The sequence below is a fragment of the Oryctolagus cuniculus genome, chromosome 12 (assembly GCF_964237555.1).
Source record: "Oryctolagus cuniculus chromosome 12, mOryCun1.1, whole genome shotgun sequence".
NCBI lineage: Eukaryota > Metazoa > Chordata > Mammalia > Lagomorpha > Leporidae > Oryctolagus > Oryctolagus cuniculus.
Window position 1 is genome coordinate 81,812,921 of NC_091443.1, and position 19,040 is coordinate 81,831,960.

Consider the following 19,040-nt stretch of genomic DNA (forward strand, 5'->3'; position numbering starts at 1 on the left):
TTTATAGTTATCACCATTATCACTCTCTTTGCTACCAAATTTAGTTTGTATATGAAAATTTTACAAAATGAGAACAAGCCTCTCTGACTAGTCTGTTCTTAACAGCTAGATTAGAACCACTGAGAAAGCCTGTTCATCAAAAAATATTTATTAATCTTTTAAAGAAAAAAGTAAAAATATTCCTTTCCTAGGCCGGCGCCACGGCTCACTAGGCTAATCCTCCGCCTTGCGGTGCCGGCACACCGGGTTCTAGTCCTGGTCAGGGCACCGGATTCTGTCCCGGTTGCCCCTCTTCCAGGCCAGCTCTCTGCTGTGGCCAGGGAGTGCAGTGGAGGATGGCCCAGGTGCTTGGGCCCTGCACCCCATGGGAGACCAGGAGAAGCACCTGGCTCCTGCCATTGGATCAGCGCAGTGCGCCGGCCACAGCGCGCCGGCCGTGGCAGCCATTGGAGGGTGAACCAACGGCAAAGGAAGACCTTTCTTTCTCTCTCTCTCACTGTTGTCCACTCTGCCTGTCAAAAAAAAAAAAAAAAAAAAAAAAAATTCCTTTCCTGAAAAAGAAAATAGTATTGGACGAGGAAGAGCTCATTAAACTCTTCTATCACACTCGGACAGAATGTTCCACAATATTAAAAAAAATTCCTAACACAAAGAAAATAATATATGTCTGAAGTGACAGGTATGCCAATTTCCTTGATGTGATCATTGAACATTATGTGTGTGTGTGTGTGTGTATATGAAATGGTTAACAAAGAACTAGCTCTACTTAACAAATATATGCATATATAAAACTAGAGGGAAGTTGGCAAATATTAACAGAAGTGGAATTAAGGTTTAGCAAACATTTATATATGAGCCTGTGGTATTTTAATTTACATTTTAAAATAGTTTTTACTTTAGAACAGAAAATACAGAGGTATCATAAAGAATCTAAAAGGTACAAGCAGAAATTCGATTTTAAAAAGTTCTGCCAATGACCTTTAGCTCTTAGTTCCCCTGCCTCAGAGGCACCAACAGTAGCGGGCTTCTTGTGTGTGCTTGACAGATAGTTGGTTTACAAGGTACTTCAAACATCTTGTAGAAAATGGAATTAAAAGACAAGTTTATGTTAGTGTAAAAACTTTGAAATTCATGCATGTAATAGATTTGTGGGGTCTTCAAGAAGTTAATGAAAATGCCTACTATGAAAGGAGATAGGCATTGTGGCACAGGAGGTTTGGCTGCTTGGGATTCCACATGCCATACAGCTGCTCTGTTTCTGATCCACCTTCCTGTCAGACAGTGCTTGGGCCCCTGCCACCCACGTGGGTGACCCAGATGGAGTCCCAAGCTCTTGGCTTCAGCCCGGTCCAACCCTGGCTGTGGCAGGCATTTGGGGAGTAAACCAGCATTGTTGCTCTGCCTTTCAAGCAGATGAACATAAACACGTATATTTTTTTAAAGTTCACAGAAAAAATATTTTGTGAAGAAGAGAAAAACTATACAAAGACTTCAAAAATTTCTTGCACCAAAATAAACTTATTTAAAATTTTAAAATTTTAAAATTCCATTTGGTGTACCCTTAAATGGCCTGGCTTGTCGGACCTCCAACCATAGCTAGGTTAGGTTGGTTCCTCGGTTGAACAGTTATTCCTGGACAGAAAACACAGAAGACTATTCCTTCTAGCTACCTCCTGACACCATATATTTACCCTAAGGGATCATAACATTGCCTTTCCACGTGAAATAAAAAGGACTACCCTGATATTTTGGGACTCCTCCAGTCTGACAAATTTTCTCCACTTTGCTTCCTAATGCCTAAAATCCCTCTAACTGGAATGCAGCTTTTCAGGGACTAGCAAAGATGAAAGGCTAACACTGCAAATGCCAGGTGAGTTGAAGACTGTGAACTTGTAACCCTGCAGGACAAGACTGGCCAGATCTGGCTGACTGCACAGAAGTGGGTTCCAATGACTATTAATCAGCAAGCAGGCGTCTTCCTCTAATCTCTCGTTCCTCTGGTCCAGGATCTCCCAAGCTTCAGTCATTCACAGGCCAACTTCAGGATTTTTGCCTATCTACTTAATCTACCATTTTTTCTTTATATTGGCTCATTTTTTCTTCTTAAATGAATATATTTTAAAAGGAAAGAAAACAACAAAATCAATCTTAAAGGTGTTACCTTCTGGGAGAAATAAGTTTTAAAAATACAAAACTTTCACCCCATCCCCCACCACTGAAAAACAACCTGCAGAACAGCCATACACTGCCACCCCACACCCTCCCTGCAACACACACACACACAAGCATTAGACAATAAACATTACCAGTTTATAAACTCAGGACTACGAGGCCAAGAATTTCAAATATACAAAAATGAACCTGGAGTAGCATACTGATACGTATGCAGTGTTGCAGAAAACTAAACTTTTACATTAACTTTTTAATGCTTTTAGTTGTAACTTTGGGCTTGTTTTTTTTGTTTTGTTTTGTTTTGTTTTGTTTTGTTTTGACAGGCAGAGTGGACAGTGAGAGAGAGAGACAGAGAGAAAGGTCTTCCTTTGCCGTTGGTTCACCCTCCAATGGCTGCCACGGCCGGCGCGCTGTGGCCAGCACACCGCGCTGATCTGAAGCCAGGAGCCAGGTGCTTCTCCTGGTCTCCCATGGGGTGCAGGGCCCAAGCGCTCGGGCCATCCTCCACTGCACTCCCTGGCCACAGCAGAGAGCTGGCCTGGAAGAGGGGCAACCGGGACAGAATCCGGCGCCCCAACCAGGACTGGAACCCGGTGTGCTGGCCTCGCATGGCAGAGGATTAGCCTAGTGAGCCACGGCACCAGCCTTGGGCTTGTTTTATACATGTTAAAGTAGAAACTACTGTGATTTCTTCCTGTGTAAAAAAAAAAAAAAAAAAAAAAAAAAAGTACTTCTAAAAGTTTGTGGGAAAAAATGGAATTAAAAGATAAGTTTATTTCAGTACAAAAATTTTTAAATCCATGCAAAACTTTCTCATAACACCCATTTTCCATGAACTTTTGGAAGACTTCATGTATTTTCCCTCCTCACATAAAATATAACTCATTTTTAAGGCTGTAATGTACATCAATCAGCCTAGAACTTACAATACAACAAATCAACAGACAGGAGCATTCTGTATTTCCTGATTGATAATGGAGTAAGTCCTGGGTCAGATGCTAGTGGTAAACAAAGCCTGGACTTCTACTTGGCCCCACCAGGACAAGGCAGTCAAACTAGCTTCATATGCAACTGTAGCCTGCCAATAACAACTGCATATTCCTAACGTTAATGATGCCACAAACTACATCTTACAGGCCCCTAACTTTTATAACATCAGATGAAAAACTTAAAAAACCTCCGATTCCAACAAGCAACACTACCATTGGCACATTTCTGTACAGTCAGTAACCATTCACATCTCTATTCCATTTAAGTTTGTGCTGTTGTTGCTCCCGTAGCAAATTACGCATTCAACTAACAAGATTCATTTGTTTTGTCCTTCAGGGAATCTGGCATGTGCCATGGAAATGTGAATTGGCCAAAGGGAAGTAGTGGCAAGCCCAAGAGGATGTAGCTAACTGAAAGCTTAATGTAGACTGACACCAAACTGCAATGCTTTGAGGAACGAAAACAAAAAATAAATTGAGTATTAAACATGATCTGAAAAATAAATTTTAAAAGTTAAGGGCCCACGTTGTGGCATGGTGGATAAAGCAGCCACCTAAGTGCTGGCACCCAATATAGGTGCTGGTTGAGTCCAGGCTGCTCCACTTCCCATCCAGCTCCGCTTTGGCCCAGGAGAGCAACAGAAGATGGCCCAAGTCCTTGGGCCCCGCCTCGACCGGCATGGGAGACCAGGAAGAAGCTCCAGGCTCCTGGCTTCAGATAGGCCCAGCTCTCACTGTTGCAGCCATCTGCGGAATGAACCAACGGAAGGAAGACCTCTCTCTCCCTCTGCCTCTGCCTCTCGGTAACTCTGCCTTTCAAATAAATAAATAAATAAATCTTGTAAAAAATATTTAAAAAGTTAAACCTCTCAGTAGCTTCTGAAATAGTTATCTCACAACCAATCACAGAAATATTTGTGCAATGATACAATGCATATTCACATCAAAGGGGATCAATTTACAAATAGTCTACAATCTACAAAAAAATCTACAAACAGCCTCCCTAGGCCACCAAATGTTTTAAAACTTTTCAGTTTTTAAAACTCTGTATTTCAGAAAAGTGAATAATGGGTTTTGATCACAAGATGGTTTCCTCCTCCAAAGGCAAGTAAGTCCTTACGAAGGCCTGCAGTTTTCGTTTTTGAGAAACACTTCCAAACCATAAACAAAACTCTCTTAAGAAGTAAATTTTAAAGTAATTTTGCCAAAATACTTCGTGACTGAGTAACTTCTCCCCTTGAACATTCACAGACGCTGCTATGAAATGCACGAACTGTTGAGTCACGGGCTTTCTGCTGCACACGAGGGAAGAGTCGGAGGGTAAGCCAAAGTGAACAGCATTACTGTTTCTAGCAACAGCCACTCTCCAACTGCACACAGTATCTTAAATAACCATCGGCTTCGCCTTATGTTGATTGCTCGCATGTGTTTAACTTCTCTTCTGGTAAACTGGTGTTTTAGCAATGAACTCATTTTTCTAAAAGGCCTTAGACATTGACTCAAACACAACAGTCATCTAACAGGTTACTTTTATTTTTGAAAAAATTGCAAAAATAATTCACATCTAGTATAATAAATTTGGAAAATACAAAAAATGTTGTCATCCAAATATAACCAGAATAAATATTTCTGGCAAACAAACATACACATGTAAGATTTTAAAGAATAGCAAAAACTTAACTGGATTCACAAGAGGTCACATTTATAAATAAACAGATTAAAATTGTTTTATCAATAAAAAGTACTTCTGCTTAACTTAGCACTGTTGTGAGAATCAAATACTGTAAAGTATATTAAACTAGTTGGAAACTGATGAGCGCAAAGAGAGATGAATGAAAATGATGCTAAATTTAAACGTTAGGACAATCACCAGTGACTCCTGCTGCACATGACAGTCACCCAGGCAGCTTCCAGAAAATACTGATACCCAGGGTCCCCAAAAGAACAACGGAACCCAAATCTCTAGGGGAACAAAGCCTGCTATCTATATTTTTAAAAACTCAAATAACTCTGCTGCAGATTGCTGACTGCCAACCACTGACATAACTGAGTGTAGCTAAAGCTAGAAAGAGAGGACTGAGGACTACAGGAGCAAAGTTGTTTTCCAGACTAGAAAAAAATCTGCACATCTTTTAACAACACCACATACAGTGTGAACCTATTCTAGTTGTTGAAGGTGGGAAGTCCTTAAACATAATATTTTTGTCCTGGGGTGGGCATTTGGTGCAGTGGTTAATGCACCATTTGGGATGCATAAATCTCATCTGAGTTAGAGTCCTGGCTGTGCTTCAAACTCAAGTTGCAGCTTTCTGCCAATGGGCTCCCTGGGAGACCGCAGGGGGTAGCCCACATAGCTGAGCTTCTGCCACCCATGTGGCAGACCCAGACTAAGTTCCAGACTTCAGGTGTTGGACACACCACTCTAGCTGTTTGTCTCTTTCTGCCTCTCAAATTAATTATTATTATTTTTTAAAAAACCTCTTCCTACACACATTGCTACATACCTTATCAACAAAACGCTCCCTATGACAAATTCAGAGTGTCGAGACTATGGATGATTTTCACTTTTTTGTACTTTTCTGGATTACCTAACTTTTCTAATGAAAATCTTCCCTTTAACAGTTTGAAAACAATACTGTAAAACCAGAATATAAACTACTATTCCAGGGTAGTAGGGTTGCCGTGTGAGGTTACTCAGGCTGTAGAGTTTATGACATGAACAGTTAACCCCTGTAATTGCACAACACTAAGGCCCTTTTACTGTAATGTCAATAGTTGATTAAATAAATCGATAATTTCTACCCTTAAACTCTAAACCATTGTTCAAACTCTTTGTTAAAGTTTTTTTCTGATGCAACTAATAATGATGCTTTTTTTTCCCTTCAATTCATGCACAATTCACACTTTATTTTACCTGGGCTTATTGAAAAGGCAAGTTTCTGAAACCTTGAGTTTTCTACTAATTTAGAACACCTGATGACTAACTTGGGCGATACATCCTATCTTAAAATACTGTATAAGAAAATTCTTCCTAACACCCTACCAGGATCCCTGACACACATCACGTCTGACAGGATTCATAGCTGAAAAAGGACAGGAGTGCTCTGGTGATCAACATTATCCACTGAATACAACTGTGAAGGCAAATGAAGGTTTTAACGGCTAAGAGAAAAAGGCTGGCCTTGTGAAGAAATAATATTTAGAACCTTGAGGCTGGACAATATTCCAATGAAGAGTAGGAGACCTTCCAACAAAGCAACAGCTTGGTAGGGAATAACAGCATTAAGCAAGGATTCCTGTATTCTGCAAGTAAGCACACCTTTTACCCATCATTATGTAAGGAGAAGCCACTAGTGCCCTTGAGAGAGCAACTTAAAAACAGTGAAAGACAGTAAAGACTCTTAGTCCCCCCATGTATGTGCTTCCTACAAAGAACAGGCACCAAGAGACTTTTTTAAAAGCAGTCAGTAAGAAAGCCAACAAATGGCCCTAAGTATTCATTCAACACATCGTTCATGAGTATCTAGAATGTGCCACGCTGTATACCAGCCAAAACAAAGACAGAGGTAGAGAAAAAAATCACCTGCGGGCCCTAATGAGCTTTCAGTCTGGTGGGCACTCAAGGTATATCCAGCACAATTCCATACCCAAGAGTACCATAGTTCCCAGTACCAAGCTCCTTACCAGCTAAACATACTGCAATCTGAAAAGGAGGGAGAGTCAAAAATGAATATTACACTGTGATTGTGTATTATATAAAATGTGCTTTATATGGCTGATTACTATATTGTCCTATTTGATTCACATATAAACTTTAAAAAACTTTACAGAGTAATGTGTAATTATAAATATATTATTTGCCACAAAAAATTAGACATCAGATGTTTGGTCAAAACGGTAACCCTCAAATAATACTTGTATCAATAAGGGAAAAAATCAATTTTTATATTGGAGTTTTAATCTATATAAAGCCTAGATGAGATTACAAAATTAATCTCAACATCAGTAAGTACAGTATTATTAAATGTAATTCTGAATACTTCTTGTTAACTAAATACTTTTGCTAAAGTTTAGAGGTGACCTTAAAAGGTTGAAAATCTTAAAGAAGCCATTGTTAAGTGAACCAAAGAACTGAATCTATCATCTCTTAAACAAGTAATGAGTTAGCTCTACCAGTCTAACCACTTTCTTAACACACACCCAAATAATATGACACTAAATCTCAATGGGCGAAGCTTTTGTCTAGGTTATTTATTAACAACTTCGTAACAGAAAGACTGTGAAAAAACACAGAAGGGAAAAGCAATCTAAAATACAAATTACTCTACCATATTAACTATGTAAACAAATTTATAAAGTACCCACTATAACATTATCAACATTCATTGCAAGTTGGTGCTCATAACTGCATCTTTAAAAAATAATTCTATGAGAATATAGTTCTTTTTCCTGTCTAAACACAATAACTTTAAAACAGTTAAAATAGTTACCCTACATTTATACACCTAAGTGATTTTTCCAGACCCATGGAGCTTGTCTCTATATATTTATTTATCTCCATCTACTTGAAAGGTAGAGACAGACAGAAATTGATCATGCCATGATTCCCCTCCTCTTCTGCAAATGCCCATAAAACCCACAGCTGAGTTAGGATTAAGCCAGGAGCCTGTTGCCTGATGCCAAAACTCCATCCGTGTTTCCCACATAGGTGCATAGACCCAGTAACTTAAGCCATCATCTGCTGCCTCTCAGGATACATCAGCAAAAATGCAGGACCAGAACTGGAATAGCTAGGACTGTAACTGGCACTCCAATGAGGGACGCAGGAGTCCCAAGCTGTACCTCAACTCATGGGGCCACAACACCCGCTCCTCTCTCTCTCTCTCTTACTCTCTCTCTCTCTCTCTCTTAATGATCTTTTTTTTTCTGTTTGACAGTCAGAGTTACAGAGAAAGGGAAAGACAGAAAGAGAGATCTTCCACCCTCTGGTTCACAACCCAGACGGCCACAAAACCCAGGGCTGAGCCAGGCTGAAGCCAGGAGCCAGGAGCTTCATCAGGGTCTCCCTCAAGTGTGCAGGGGCCCAAGCACTTGGGCCATCTTCTGCTGCTTTTTCCAGGCAATTAGTAGGAAGCTAGATCAGAAGTCAAGCAGCCAGGATCCATATGGGATGCCAGGTTGTAGCAGCAGCTTTCCCTACCACATCACAACGATGCCACCCACCCCCCGCCCCACTTTTTTAAATTTAACTTTTACTAGCTATTTTAAGATTACAAGAATTATTACTTTCCTGACAAGCAGTGATCTTATATCTTACTGGTCTACCTAACTGCTTCTCTCATATATATATACACACATTACCAATTCATTTATTTGAAAGTCAGAGTTAAGAGAGAGATCTTCCACCCACTAGTTCACTCCCCAAACAGCCCCAAAAGCTGGGGCTAGGCAGGCCAAAGTTAGGAGCTTCCTCCAGGTCCCCCTCATGGGTACAGGGGCCCAATCAATTCCGGTCATCCTCTGCTGCTTTCCCAGGCCATCAGCAGGGAGCTGGAATCAAAGTAACAGCACCACAGGTGGCCCCTACCTGATTACTTCTAAGTAATCCCTTTCTTTGCCCCTTTTGTTTTCTAATAACTGGTCAGAAGAATAAATATATTGATTGGGGGCCTATGAGTTTCCCTGTTTCTTCTTTGTATATCTATCTTAGGTGAACAGAAAGCATTTTTCTTCTTACTCCTGGCTATATACAATTGTTAAATTTCAGAGCTAAAAGAGCCTACGGATGAACAAGTAAAATTTCCAAGTTTACAAAAGAAGAAACAGACTCACTGAAGAAAAAGTGACATGACCAAGAGGGAATTATGTTCAAGGTAAATACCACTAAGTAATATATATTTGGCAAAAAGAACTTAACGAGGTAATTCAGCAAGCAGACTGAAACACTGACATCACATTAAAACATCAGTTAACTTCTTATATCCTTGGTTTTAAAGCTACATTAATTATCAACATGTTAGCAACTTTCCCTTATACAAATTTGATTTCTAAAAATTATTTTAACTTAATTTAAAAATAATCTTACCCATAGCATTTTAACTGCAAATTAACACAAACTAGGTTCTGAGTTGGGGGCTTACATTCTATTCTTTGTAATTCACAGGACTTTCAGGACAGTGATCCTGGGAACTGAAGGAGACTAGAGCTATGTACAATGGAAGTCCTGGACCGAAGTTCATGAAGTACTCACAAATGATAAAACATTACAACTTCTAACTAAAGATCGTAAGACACAGAACATCAGAGTTACAGAATAATCTTCAAGTAGCTCTGAAATCTATATTTAAAAAGTTAATGTACTCAAATATACTGAAAAGTTCCTTAAAATTTTATATTGCTCAAACTATTTCTAAGGGTAAGATAAATGACATTCTTAATTGAAACTGAAAAAGGGATATAAAGAAATTAAAAAGGTTAGAGCTGAATAAATCAAATGAAGTTTACTCTAAATGCTAAAATCATTAAGTCAACTGAAATAAATTAAAACCATGATTAAAACAGCATCTATCAAATTACTGATAAGAATTTAAACTACGAAGACAAACACAGTTAATTCCTGTTATACTTATTCCAGAATTTTTTATATTTCCCTGTTTCAAAAGAGCCTCTGGTTTGTAAACAAAAGGATCTCTAAAAACAGGGAACTATCTCTAAAAGTGAAACAAATTAATCTCTCAAAGTTATACAGAGTCAGAATCACAGTAAAAGCTGCAGCCCTTCACAATAGTTTTGTTACTTTTCTAAAGATTGTCTCTGCCTCACCATTCCCCTCTCACCAAGGACTGCTTCTTAGCCATTTTCGAAGTCCTTCCATACATACTGAAGACTCAGCCAGCGAAGAGTACTGGCTTACTCCTGATACCCAGTGCTTCAGATCGAAATTTAATATTCCCTTCAAGAGTAAGCCACTCAATCACTTTATTCTGGTTGCAATCACTTGGTGGCTGGAGTAGCATCTGGATCACTTAGCGTGGTAAAGAAAGATTACCAAAAGAATGCCACAGTTGTCTATGATACATTCTGTACGGAAACTACACAGGTACTAGGGTCCAGAGACATCAAGCCCACCCTTGGCCACGGCCCAATAAAAGAGGGAGAGAGCAATTTGCCAGTATTCAAATCAAGATTTCACTCACCAGATGCTTTTTAAAAACCTAAATCCCATTTATATTAATACAAGGTTTGTTTTAAGCCATTTCTAGCTAGTCACGAAATCATCACATCCTAGAAATACTCATTCTGGCCTGGCTAAAAAGTTATCAAGTAAAAATGTTTACCATCCCTATAACTTAACTTTTTCTTTTTTAAAGCTAATCAATCATGGATTTCCCCTACCTTATAAGTGTGACTGGTGAGTTTTGAATTTCACTGAAAATTAGAAGTATGATGGCATAAACACAAATTAAGTCCACCAAGTCAAACAAAATAAGAAACATAAAGGTTATAGATTTTTAATATACTAGAGAAAACAGCAAGGAGCCAAGGTGAAAGATTCGGTAGGAATTCCATCAATACTCTGCCAATTGTGGGGCAAGGGAGACATGTATTAAACTGTATTTTCAGGTCTTCACACTATGAAGTATCATTATGCAACTTGACTTTGTAATTTTTTCAGAAGCAATAAACAACTGCTCTCACTTTCTGGTCTGCTTCAGCCAAATCTTAAGGGCTACAAGTTATACAGAGCCTGGCAACAGTAACTTTTCTTCCTTGACCCAAGAAGGCAGAGTGCCAGAGGGAAATAGCAAAGAGTAGCACTATATAAACAGGGCAAGTGGCACAAGAGCAGAGGCAAGTTATATAACCAAAATATATTTTAAAATATGTTCATAACTCGTAACAACCTTTGCCTTTGGTTGGTTTCTTGTTTGGAGTATCAGTTGAAACAGTTAATTCAATATTATCTGGATCGCCTCCTTCCTCTTCAATAGCCTACATTAGAAAGAGAAGTTAATATGCTACACAGTCTATCTAAACTTATTTTATAAAAACGAAATGAAAAAAAAAATTAGCAAACCTCAAGCCTCAAGACATTAGAATTGCCAGTCATTTCATAAACCGACTTCAAAAAACAAACAAACGAAAAAAGGGCAATTAAACTACACGAGAGAGAAACTTTCGGGGGGGGGGGGGGGTTGGTTACAAATCGTTAGGTATCAAAATCACACGGAGCTTTAAATTCTACCGAGTCGACAATTAAATGTCATGCCGAACAAAAATCTAAATACGCTCTACTGCGGAAAAGGTGCTAGCTACTGAAGTAAATAACTAAGGAGTGTTCCTAATTTCCATAACGCAAACTGACTGCTCTTCTACTACTATTCCAACGCTCACTCAAATAAACCAGAAAGCAGATCACTACGCTGATGCAAAAACTAAAAACCCAGTAGAAAACAAAACCTTTCTCTCACCCACCCATCAACTCCCACTACCAGTCCCCCTCCCCCAGAAGGGGAGAAAACGGTTGGGCACAATTAAACGGTAACTTCGCAGAAGTCACCAAAGTAACCATTCCCTCCGAGGCCAAGAAGTGCACGCGCTCACCATGGCTCAAGGCTGGGGACCCAGCGACCCCCAGGTCTTCACGATCGCCCTTGGGAGGCCGCGCCGGCCAGCCGTAGCCTTCGCAGCCTGGCGGGGACGTCCCGGGGGAGGGGGGACGCGCTCGGCTGCTGCGGTCGGTCCCAGGCGGCTCGCGGGCCCCCGGCGAGCCAGGCCAGGCCCGGCCCGGCCCGGCCCAGCGCGCGGGGGCGGGGGCGCCGCGGCAGGGTCCTCGCCCTGCACACACGCGCGCGCGCACACACGCGCGCGCGCGGCCGCCGCCCGGGACCCCCTCGCCGCTCCGCCCCGCGGCTCCCGGCGGCTGCGGGCGCCCGGGCAGCTGCGGCGGAGACGGGGCGCCGAGACGCGGCCTAAGCTCGCCCTCGCGGACCACGCCGGGTCTCACCTGCTTGAGTCGGGAAATGAGCACCGTCTTGACTCCAGTGATGTCTAAGTTCCGCCGCTTCAGCTCGGACTTAAGATCGATGACCCGCAGATCGGTGATCTTTTTACCTTCCGCCTGACCTGAGGCGGCCGAGGCTGCCACAGCACCGGCAGCGGCAGCCATCTTAGGAGAGCGTAGCGAGTGGGCTGCAGGGCGGCGGCAGCAGCGCCAACTTCCACCCGGGCCTCGGCGGCCGGCGGCGCCGCACAGCGCTGCGCACAATGAGCCGCTAGCCCCGCCCCCGGTCCGCCACCCCGGCGCAACCTGCAGCCGCAGCCAGCACCCGGATGACGGGCGCGCCTGCGCACTGCGCGGGGAGGGGCGGCCGGCGCGTACGGCCGCGGCCACCTGGGCGCTGCGACCCTCTTGCGTGGGCCGGGAGGTCAGGCTTGTCTAACCGCACCAACGTCCGTCGCACCGCCTTTCCCCGCCGCCGGGCGAGGCGTTTTCCTGCAACGTCTCGAGTCTTGAGCCAGAACGAGGTGTTGGGCACTACCCCGCGTTCAAAGTTCACGCGTGCCCCAAAGGGGCGTGTGCGCGCCCTGAACCATTCCCAGGGAAACGCTTGGTCAGCCCTGCTGAGTAATCGAAAACAAAGGTGGCCAGTGTGCACGCACGAGCTAGGGTCCCCGGGCTCCACGCAAAAGGCCTCCACGGAGCCCAAAGAACAGGAAGGGCCGGCCTGGGTGACATGTCCCGCTGTCTGTCCCGGGCAGTTCCGCCTGCAGCCCACCTAAGCGGACTTGGCTCTAGGGTTGCCCTGGCTCGCTTGAAAAACAGGAAAACCCACTCTCCGTGTTGGCCCCGGTCTGCCATCCTTCGCAGGGGACCTGAAGGTTCGACACGAAGTTATTCACTGACTGAGGACTTCCGTTTTTAAATTCTGCCAGAGGCTGTGTGCACGGTTTCGCCCACCCCCCCCCTCCCCCCCAAACTTGGATTCCGAGATCACTGACCATCTTCTTAAGGAGGACCAGCCTGTACAAGTGAGTACCTATCGGTAACATTAGCCAGCGTTATTAATCATCAAAGCAGACGCATTTATAGAACCAAACCATAAATTCGGTAAACTGAGTAGGATGCACAATTAACTATACTTGCATGTCCTGGTTTTGCAACTTGAATTGATGAGGCCTGACTTATTTAAGGTTGGGTTTTTTTCTGATTGACTAACGAGTTCCAAAGGAGGAAGCCTGGGCGTTCTAAAATAATACTTGACATTTGCGTAGTTCTTTTAGGGCGAAGGAGGCATTTTGACATACAATAACCCCCTTAATCCTTCCCAAGTCTGGCAGGAAAATCTCTGTAAGGCTTAGAGAGATTAAATGACTTGTCCGTGTTCACACAGCTGGTGTGTGGCAGAGCTATGCTCAAATCCAGTCCTCCTGATTCCAAATCCAGCTCTGTCTGCTACAACGTTGGTTTCACAGTCACAGTGTTTTAGAATTCAAAAGCTCCGTAGAAATCTTCTAACGCAATCCTCTCCTTTTTTATAGGAGAAGATCTTAAGGGATTTGACTAGGGACCCACAGCTAATTATTGGCTACATTTACTCTAAATCTCAGATTTCTTCCCAGAGTCTTCCCACTCAGCCACTATTCTCCCATCTTCCGTAGACACATTTTTCTTTTTTAAAAATATATTTATTTGAAAGGCCGAGTTACAGAGAGAGAGAGAGAGAAAGATCTTCCATATGCTGGTTCACTCTCCAGACGGCTGCAACAGCCAGAGCTGCGCCAATATGGAGCCAGGAGCCAGGAGATTCTTCCCTGTCTCCCATATGGGTGCAGGGCCCCAAGCACTTGGGCCATCTTCCACTGCTTTCCCAGGTATATTAGCAGGGAGCTGGATTGGAAGTGGAGTAGCCAGGACTTCAACCAGCACCCATATGGGATGCTAGTGTCAAAGGTGGCTAATTTACCAACTATGCCACAATACTGGCCCCCTGTGAACACTTTTAAGAATGGATTATGCTAACCAAAACTAACAGTGTGATTGAAAATAGAAGGAAAAGAAAAGTAATAGAGTTTTAGAACAAAGATTACTGTAGGGGCCAGCCCTGTGGCATAGAGGATAAAGCCACTGCTTGCAGTGCCGACATCCCATATGGGCAGCTCCTGGCTCCTACCTTCTGCTCAACACAGCTCCAGCTGTTGCAGCCATCTGGGGAGTGAGCCAGCAGATGGAAGACCTCTCTCTCTCTGTCTCTGTGCCTCTGCCTCTCTTTAACTCTGCCTTTCAAATAAATAAATAAATCTTTTAAAAAAGAGATTGCTGAGGGGACATAACAGCAAAGCTTTACGTGTGATTGCTCTTAGAATAGTAGTGCCATTCTATTTGGAATTTTTACTTGCAAGTGGTTAAGTGAAAAGCAAGAAAGCAAACATGGCAATAGGTTACCAAAGTAAGTGAAGCAAAATATTAATTATTATTGGAAACAAATGTTGCAAAATGTTAATTAGGAAACATAGGGCTTTTTAAAAAATAAGGTTGAAGTTATTTACCATAACTTGGTTGAACATAACAATTCATCTATTTTTTATAATAGGGAAAAATAAAATGGAGAGAAGACATCACTTTTCACATGCAGGATATTTAATTTTGTCATTTAACCTATGATTCTTATTTCAAAATTACCTAAAGTAACTTACTAGTTAATGAATATTTCTTTAGTACAATATAATGTTTCAAATACATTTAGGTGAAGGAACATGATAATTTTTCTCAAGATTCAGTTTATTATTTGGATATTTAATTTTTCCTAAAGCTAATAGAGCTATCTCCCATTCTTCACCAACGTCCTGGACCATGTTGTGGACAAAACAAAGCTCTGAGCTGCTCCAGTCATGCTTATCTTTTTATATGCACTCATGTTTGTATACCAGGAACTTCAGAAAGTTCACAGAAAATTTGCCCTGTCTTTTATTTTTATTTTTTATTTATTTGACAGAATTATAGACAGGGAGAGAGAGACAGAGAAAGGTCTTCCTTCCATTGGTTCACTCCCCAAATGGCCACTACGGCCAGCGCTGTGCTGATCTGAAGCCAGGAGCCAGGTGCTTCTCCTGGTCTCCCAAGCACTTGGGCCATCTTCCACTGCCATCCTCCACTGCCCTCCCGGGCCACAGCAGAGAGCTAGACTGGAAGAGGAGCAAGCAGGACTGGAACCTGGTGCCCAAATGGGATGCTGGCGCCGCAGGCAGAGGATTAACCAAGTGAGCCACAGCGCCGTGCTGGCCCTGCCTTGTCTTTTTTTTTTTTTTTTTTTACAGGCAGAGTGGACAGTGAGAGAGAGAGAGAGAGAGAGAAAGGTCTTCCTTTTGCTGTTGGTTCACCCTCCAATGGCCACCGCGGCCAGCACGCTGTGGCCGGCACATCGCGCTGATCTGAAGCCAGGAGCCAGGTGCTTCTCCTGGTCTTCCATGCGGGTGCAGGGCCCAAGCACTTGGGCCATCCTCCACTGCACTCCCAGGCCATAGCAGAGAGCTAGCCTGGAAGAGGGGCACCCGGGACAGAATCCGGTGCCCCAACTGGGACTAGAACCCGGTGTGCCGGCGCCGCAAGGCGGAGGATTAGCCTGTTGAGCCATGGCACCGGCCCTGCCTTGTCTTTTAATTCCACTTTTCATGAACGTTTTGGAGGCCCCTTTGTTAATCTGCTGAAGAGTACTGCAAAAAAAATTACTGCTAACCTATGTTTTGTCTAGAGCCTCTTACCATTTATTTTTAGCATTTGGCACTTACTATGTTGGTTTCTTTCAACAAATATCTACTTAGTATTTAGTATCTTAAAGGCATCCCAAGTTCTAGGAAGATAATGATTGCCTTATTTATCTTGTTCATTGTTGTATGGATCCCTAGCATAGTGTGTGTGCAATAAATACTGATGGATTGAAGGAAAATAGAATCTCATTTGCACTTTGGAGACTATACTCTGATGGCAAACTAAGACATTAATCAGTTATAAAAATACATGTAAACTTGCAACTGTAGCTAGTGCAATGTAAACAAGGAATATGGCACTAAGCCCATTATAAGAAAATTTTACTCTTGGGGATAGATAGAATGATCTTTATTTTATGGGCAAAAACCCTGATGTTAACACATGTCAGTAACTAGTCCAAGAGAATCGAATTAATGAGTGGAAGACTCATTAACTGATTTGTGCCCCACATCCTTGCAACAGCCAGGGCTGGGCCAGGCCAAACCCAGGAACCCAGAACTCTATCTGGATCTCCCATGTGGATGGCAGGGACTCCACCTGCTGCTTCCCATAATATGCATTAGCAGAAAGCTAGATTGAAGGCAGAGCGGGGACTCCTACCCAGGCACGCCAACATGGAATGTGGGTATCCCAACCAGCATCAGAACTGCTGCACCAATCATATTCCTTTAATTGTTTTGGAGAGACCTTAAAGTCTGCTTAAACCGTCTTCCTGTCCCTATCATTGTGCCTTATCCCTGTTTCCAAATAGCTATTAAACCTTTCCTATCTTGAAACATCTTTACTTGACCCAGCTATTTCCTTTTAGCAACAGTTGCATTATTGTGTTTTTCTCCTAATGGTAATGACAGAGCAGGTAGATCAGATTGATGGTGCTCCAAAGATAACAAAAATGCTCAGGGAAAAAAAAAAAAAAACTTTTCAAAAAGCATCAAAGAGAGGCTGGCGCCGTGGCGTGGCAGGTAAGGCCGCCACCTACAGTGCCGGCATCCCATATGGACACCGGATCGAAACCTGGCTGCTCCACTTCCCATCCAGCTCTCTGCTATGGCCTGGGAAAGCAGTACAAGATGGCCCAATTCCTTGGGCCCCTGCACCCACATGGGAGATCCGGAAGAAGTTCCTGGCTCCTGGCTTTGGATCGGCGCACCTCTGGCCATTGTAGCCAGTTGGGGAGTGAAACAGTGGATGGATGACCTCTCTCTCTCTCTGCCTCTCCTTTTCTCTGTGTAAATCTGACTTTCAAATAAAATAAATAAATCTTTAAAAAAAAAAAAAAGCATCAAAGAACTAACAAGATAGTGAAAATCACTGAGCTTAGGGCCTGTGCTGTAATATAGCGGGTTAAGCCTCTTCCTGCAACACAGGCATGCCATATGGGTATCACTTCCAGTTCCAGCTGCTCCACTTCCAATCCAGCTTCCTGATAATGGCCTGGGAAAAGCAACAGAAGATGTCCCAAGTATTTGAACCCCTGCACCCATGTGGGAGACCTGGAAGAAGCTCCTGGCTCTTGGCTTTGGCCTGTCCCAGTCCTGGCCATTGTAGCCATCTGGGGAGTGGGCCAGTGGATGGAAGATCTCTCTCTCTCTCTCTCTCTCTCTCTCTCTCCTTTTGTCGCTCCCTCCCTCCCACTCCCTCCCAACTCTGACCTTCAAATAAATAAATAAATATTTAAATAAGAAAAATTACTGGGCCAAAATTGGAGAGAAGACTGGAATTTGGGAGATGAATCCATTTAGAGTAAAAGGAGATATTTGCTAATGCTACGAGGCAGGCAGTGGAGATATTATACACCAGTTTTGAGTGATTTGAGAGGCAAAAAGTGTAAGAGGAGAACTCCAGGTTCTGCCAAGGGAAAGAGATCATCCTAAGTTTAGTTTTGAGACTCTGAAGTAGTCCTCTTTAGACGAAAAGATGAACGTGAAGGGAGGGAGCCTTTGGCCAAATGAGACTGTGCTTGCTGTCATGCTGATGACCTGAAGTTCTGTCCTAACACCTCTGTCATGTTGCTGGGACTGTGACCTGGCAGAAGCAAATGTAAATTATCATTAAAGGAAAGCACAAAAACATTAGCTGTGTCCACCAATGTTTCTAAATATTTTAAAAATTGCTGTGTCTGCCGGCGCCACAGCTCACTAGGCTAATCCTCTGCCTGCGGCGCCGGCACCCCGGGTTCTAGCCCCGGTTGGGGTGCCAGTTCTGTCCCAGTTGCTCCTCTTCCAGTCCAGCTCTCTGCTGTGGCCTGGGAGTGCAGTAGAGGATGGCCCAAGTGCTTGGGCCCTGCACCCGCATGGGAGACCAGGAAGAAGCACCTGGCTCCTGGCTTCGGATTGGCACAGTGCACTGGTGGTGGCAACCATTTTGGGGGTGAACCAACGGAAAAGGAAGGCCTTTCTCTCTGTCTCTCTCTGTCTTTCTCTCTCACTGTCTAACTCTGCCTGTCAAAAAAAAAAAAAAAAAAAAAAAAGTCGCTGTGTCTAACATCAGTCAAGTTCAGAAAGAGTCAAAGATTCCATGAATGGAAACTAGCACAAACAGCAGAGGTCAGGGGGTTGGGCATTTGCCCCAGTGGTACAAACACCACTTGGGCTAACCCCATCCCCTATCAGAGTGCTTAGGTTCTAATCCTGGCTCCACCTCTGATCGAGCTTCCTGCTAATGCACACTGTGCAAGGTAGTATGTGATGACTCAGTTATGTGGGTCTCTGCCACCCATGTGGGAGACCTAAATTAATTTTGTGGCTGTCCCATCACTGGTGGTTGTGAGCATTTGGATTATTGACTGCTGGGGAAGATTTCTCTGTTTGGGCTTGTGTGACTTTCAAATAAACTGGAAAAGAGAAGAAAACAAAAACAGACAAGAGATAGATCTTTGGTTTTCCAGAGAGTAGAATTACTGGATGCAGATTGTGAAAAAGCAAGCAATTAAATCTAAAATATGAAATTATATGGTTTCATTACCAGATTTTAGAAAGAATCACTGGAAATTCTAGAACTAAAAAATTAAATGAGCTAGGGCTGTGGTGTAGTGGGTAAAGCCACTGCTTGCAGTGCCAGCATCCCATATGGGTGCCGGTTTGAGTCCCGGCTGCTCCACTTCCATTTCA

The 19,040-nt window shown here is 43.1% G+C and overlaps 2 protein-coding genes and 3 long non-coding RNA genes across 28 annotated transcripts in view; 4 read left to right on the top strand and 1 right to left on the bottom strand.

The window, feature by feature from the left end:
- LOC138844695 (uncharacterized) overlaps positions 1–3,617 on the top strand; it is a 29,122-nt gene extending 25,505 nt beyond the window's left edge. Inside the window, exon 3 of the long non-coding RNA XR_011380923.1 lies at positions 3,499–3,617. This is a non-coding gene — a long non-coding RNA (uncharacterized lncRNA). The remainder of the gene's footprint in view (positions 1–3,498) is intronic.
- The window catches only part of SLTM (SAFB like transcription modulator), a 68,972-nt gene extending 56,488 nt beyond the window's left edge, over positions 1–12,484 (bottom strand). For 4 of the 14 annotated variants that reach the window (XM_051821937.2, XM_070054294.1, XM_051821936.2 and 1 more), the window contains exons 1-2: positions 12,169–12,483; positions 11,066–11,153 (exon numbers count right to left, since the gene is read on the bottom strand). In XM_051821937.2, coding sequence (XP_051677897.1) covers positions 11,066–11,153; positions 12,169–12,330 — 250 coding nt within the window. In that variant the 5' untranslated portion in view covers positions 12,331–12,483. Of the gene's footprint in view, positions 1–11,065; positions 11,154–11,765; positions 12,008–12,168 lie in introns of those variants that run through there. The other 10 variants (XM_051821944.2, XM_070054296.1, XM_051821943.2 and 7 more) reach the window with 5 other exon arrangements.
- Positions 3,834–6,342, top strand: LOC138844697 (uncharacterized). The gene is made up of 3 exons (XR_011380925.1): positions 3,834–3,964; positions 4,413–4,481; positions 6,208–6,342. It is a non-coding gene; the product is annotated as an uncharacterized lncRNA (long non-coding RNA).
- LOC103351095 (uncharacterized) lies at positions 6,334–9,462 on the top strand. The gene is made up of 3 exons (XR_007910173.2): positions 6,334–6,470; positions 8,929–9,034; positions 9,325–9,462. It is a non-coding gene; the product is annotated as an uncharacterized lncRNA (long non-coding RNA).
- A 32-nt stretch (positions 12,485–12,516) lies between the features above and the next one.
- Positions 12,517–19,040, top strand: part of RNF111 (ring finger protein 111) — a 136,434-nt gene continuing 129,910 nt past the window's right edge. For 8 of the 11 annotated variants that reach the window (XM_017347988.3, XM_017347990.3, XM_017347991.3 and 5 more), the window contains exon 1: positions 12,517–13,193. The gene's annotated coding sequence lies outside the window, so the exon portion shown is untranslated. The remainder of the gene's footprint in view (positions 13,194–19,040) is intronic. The other 3 variants (XM_051821951.2, XM_070054286.1, XM_070054291.1) reach the window with 3 other exon arrangements.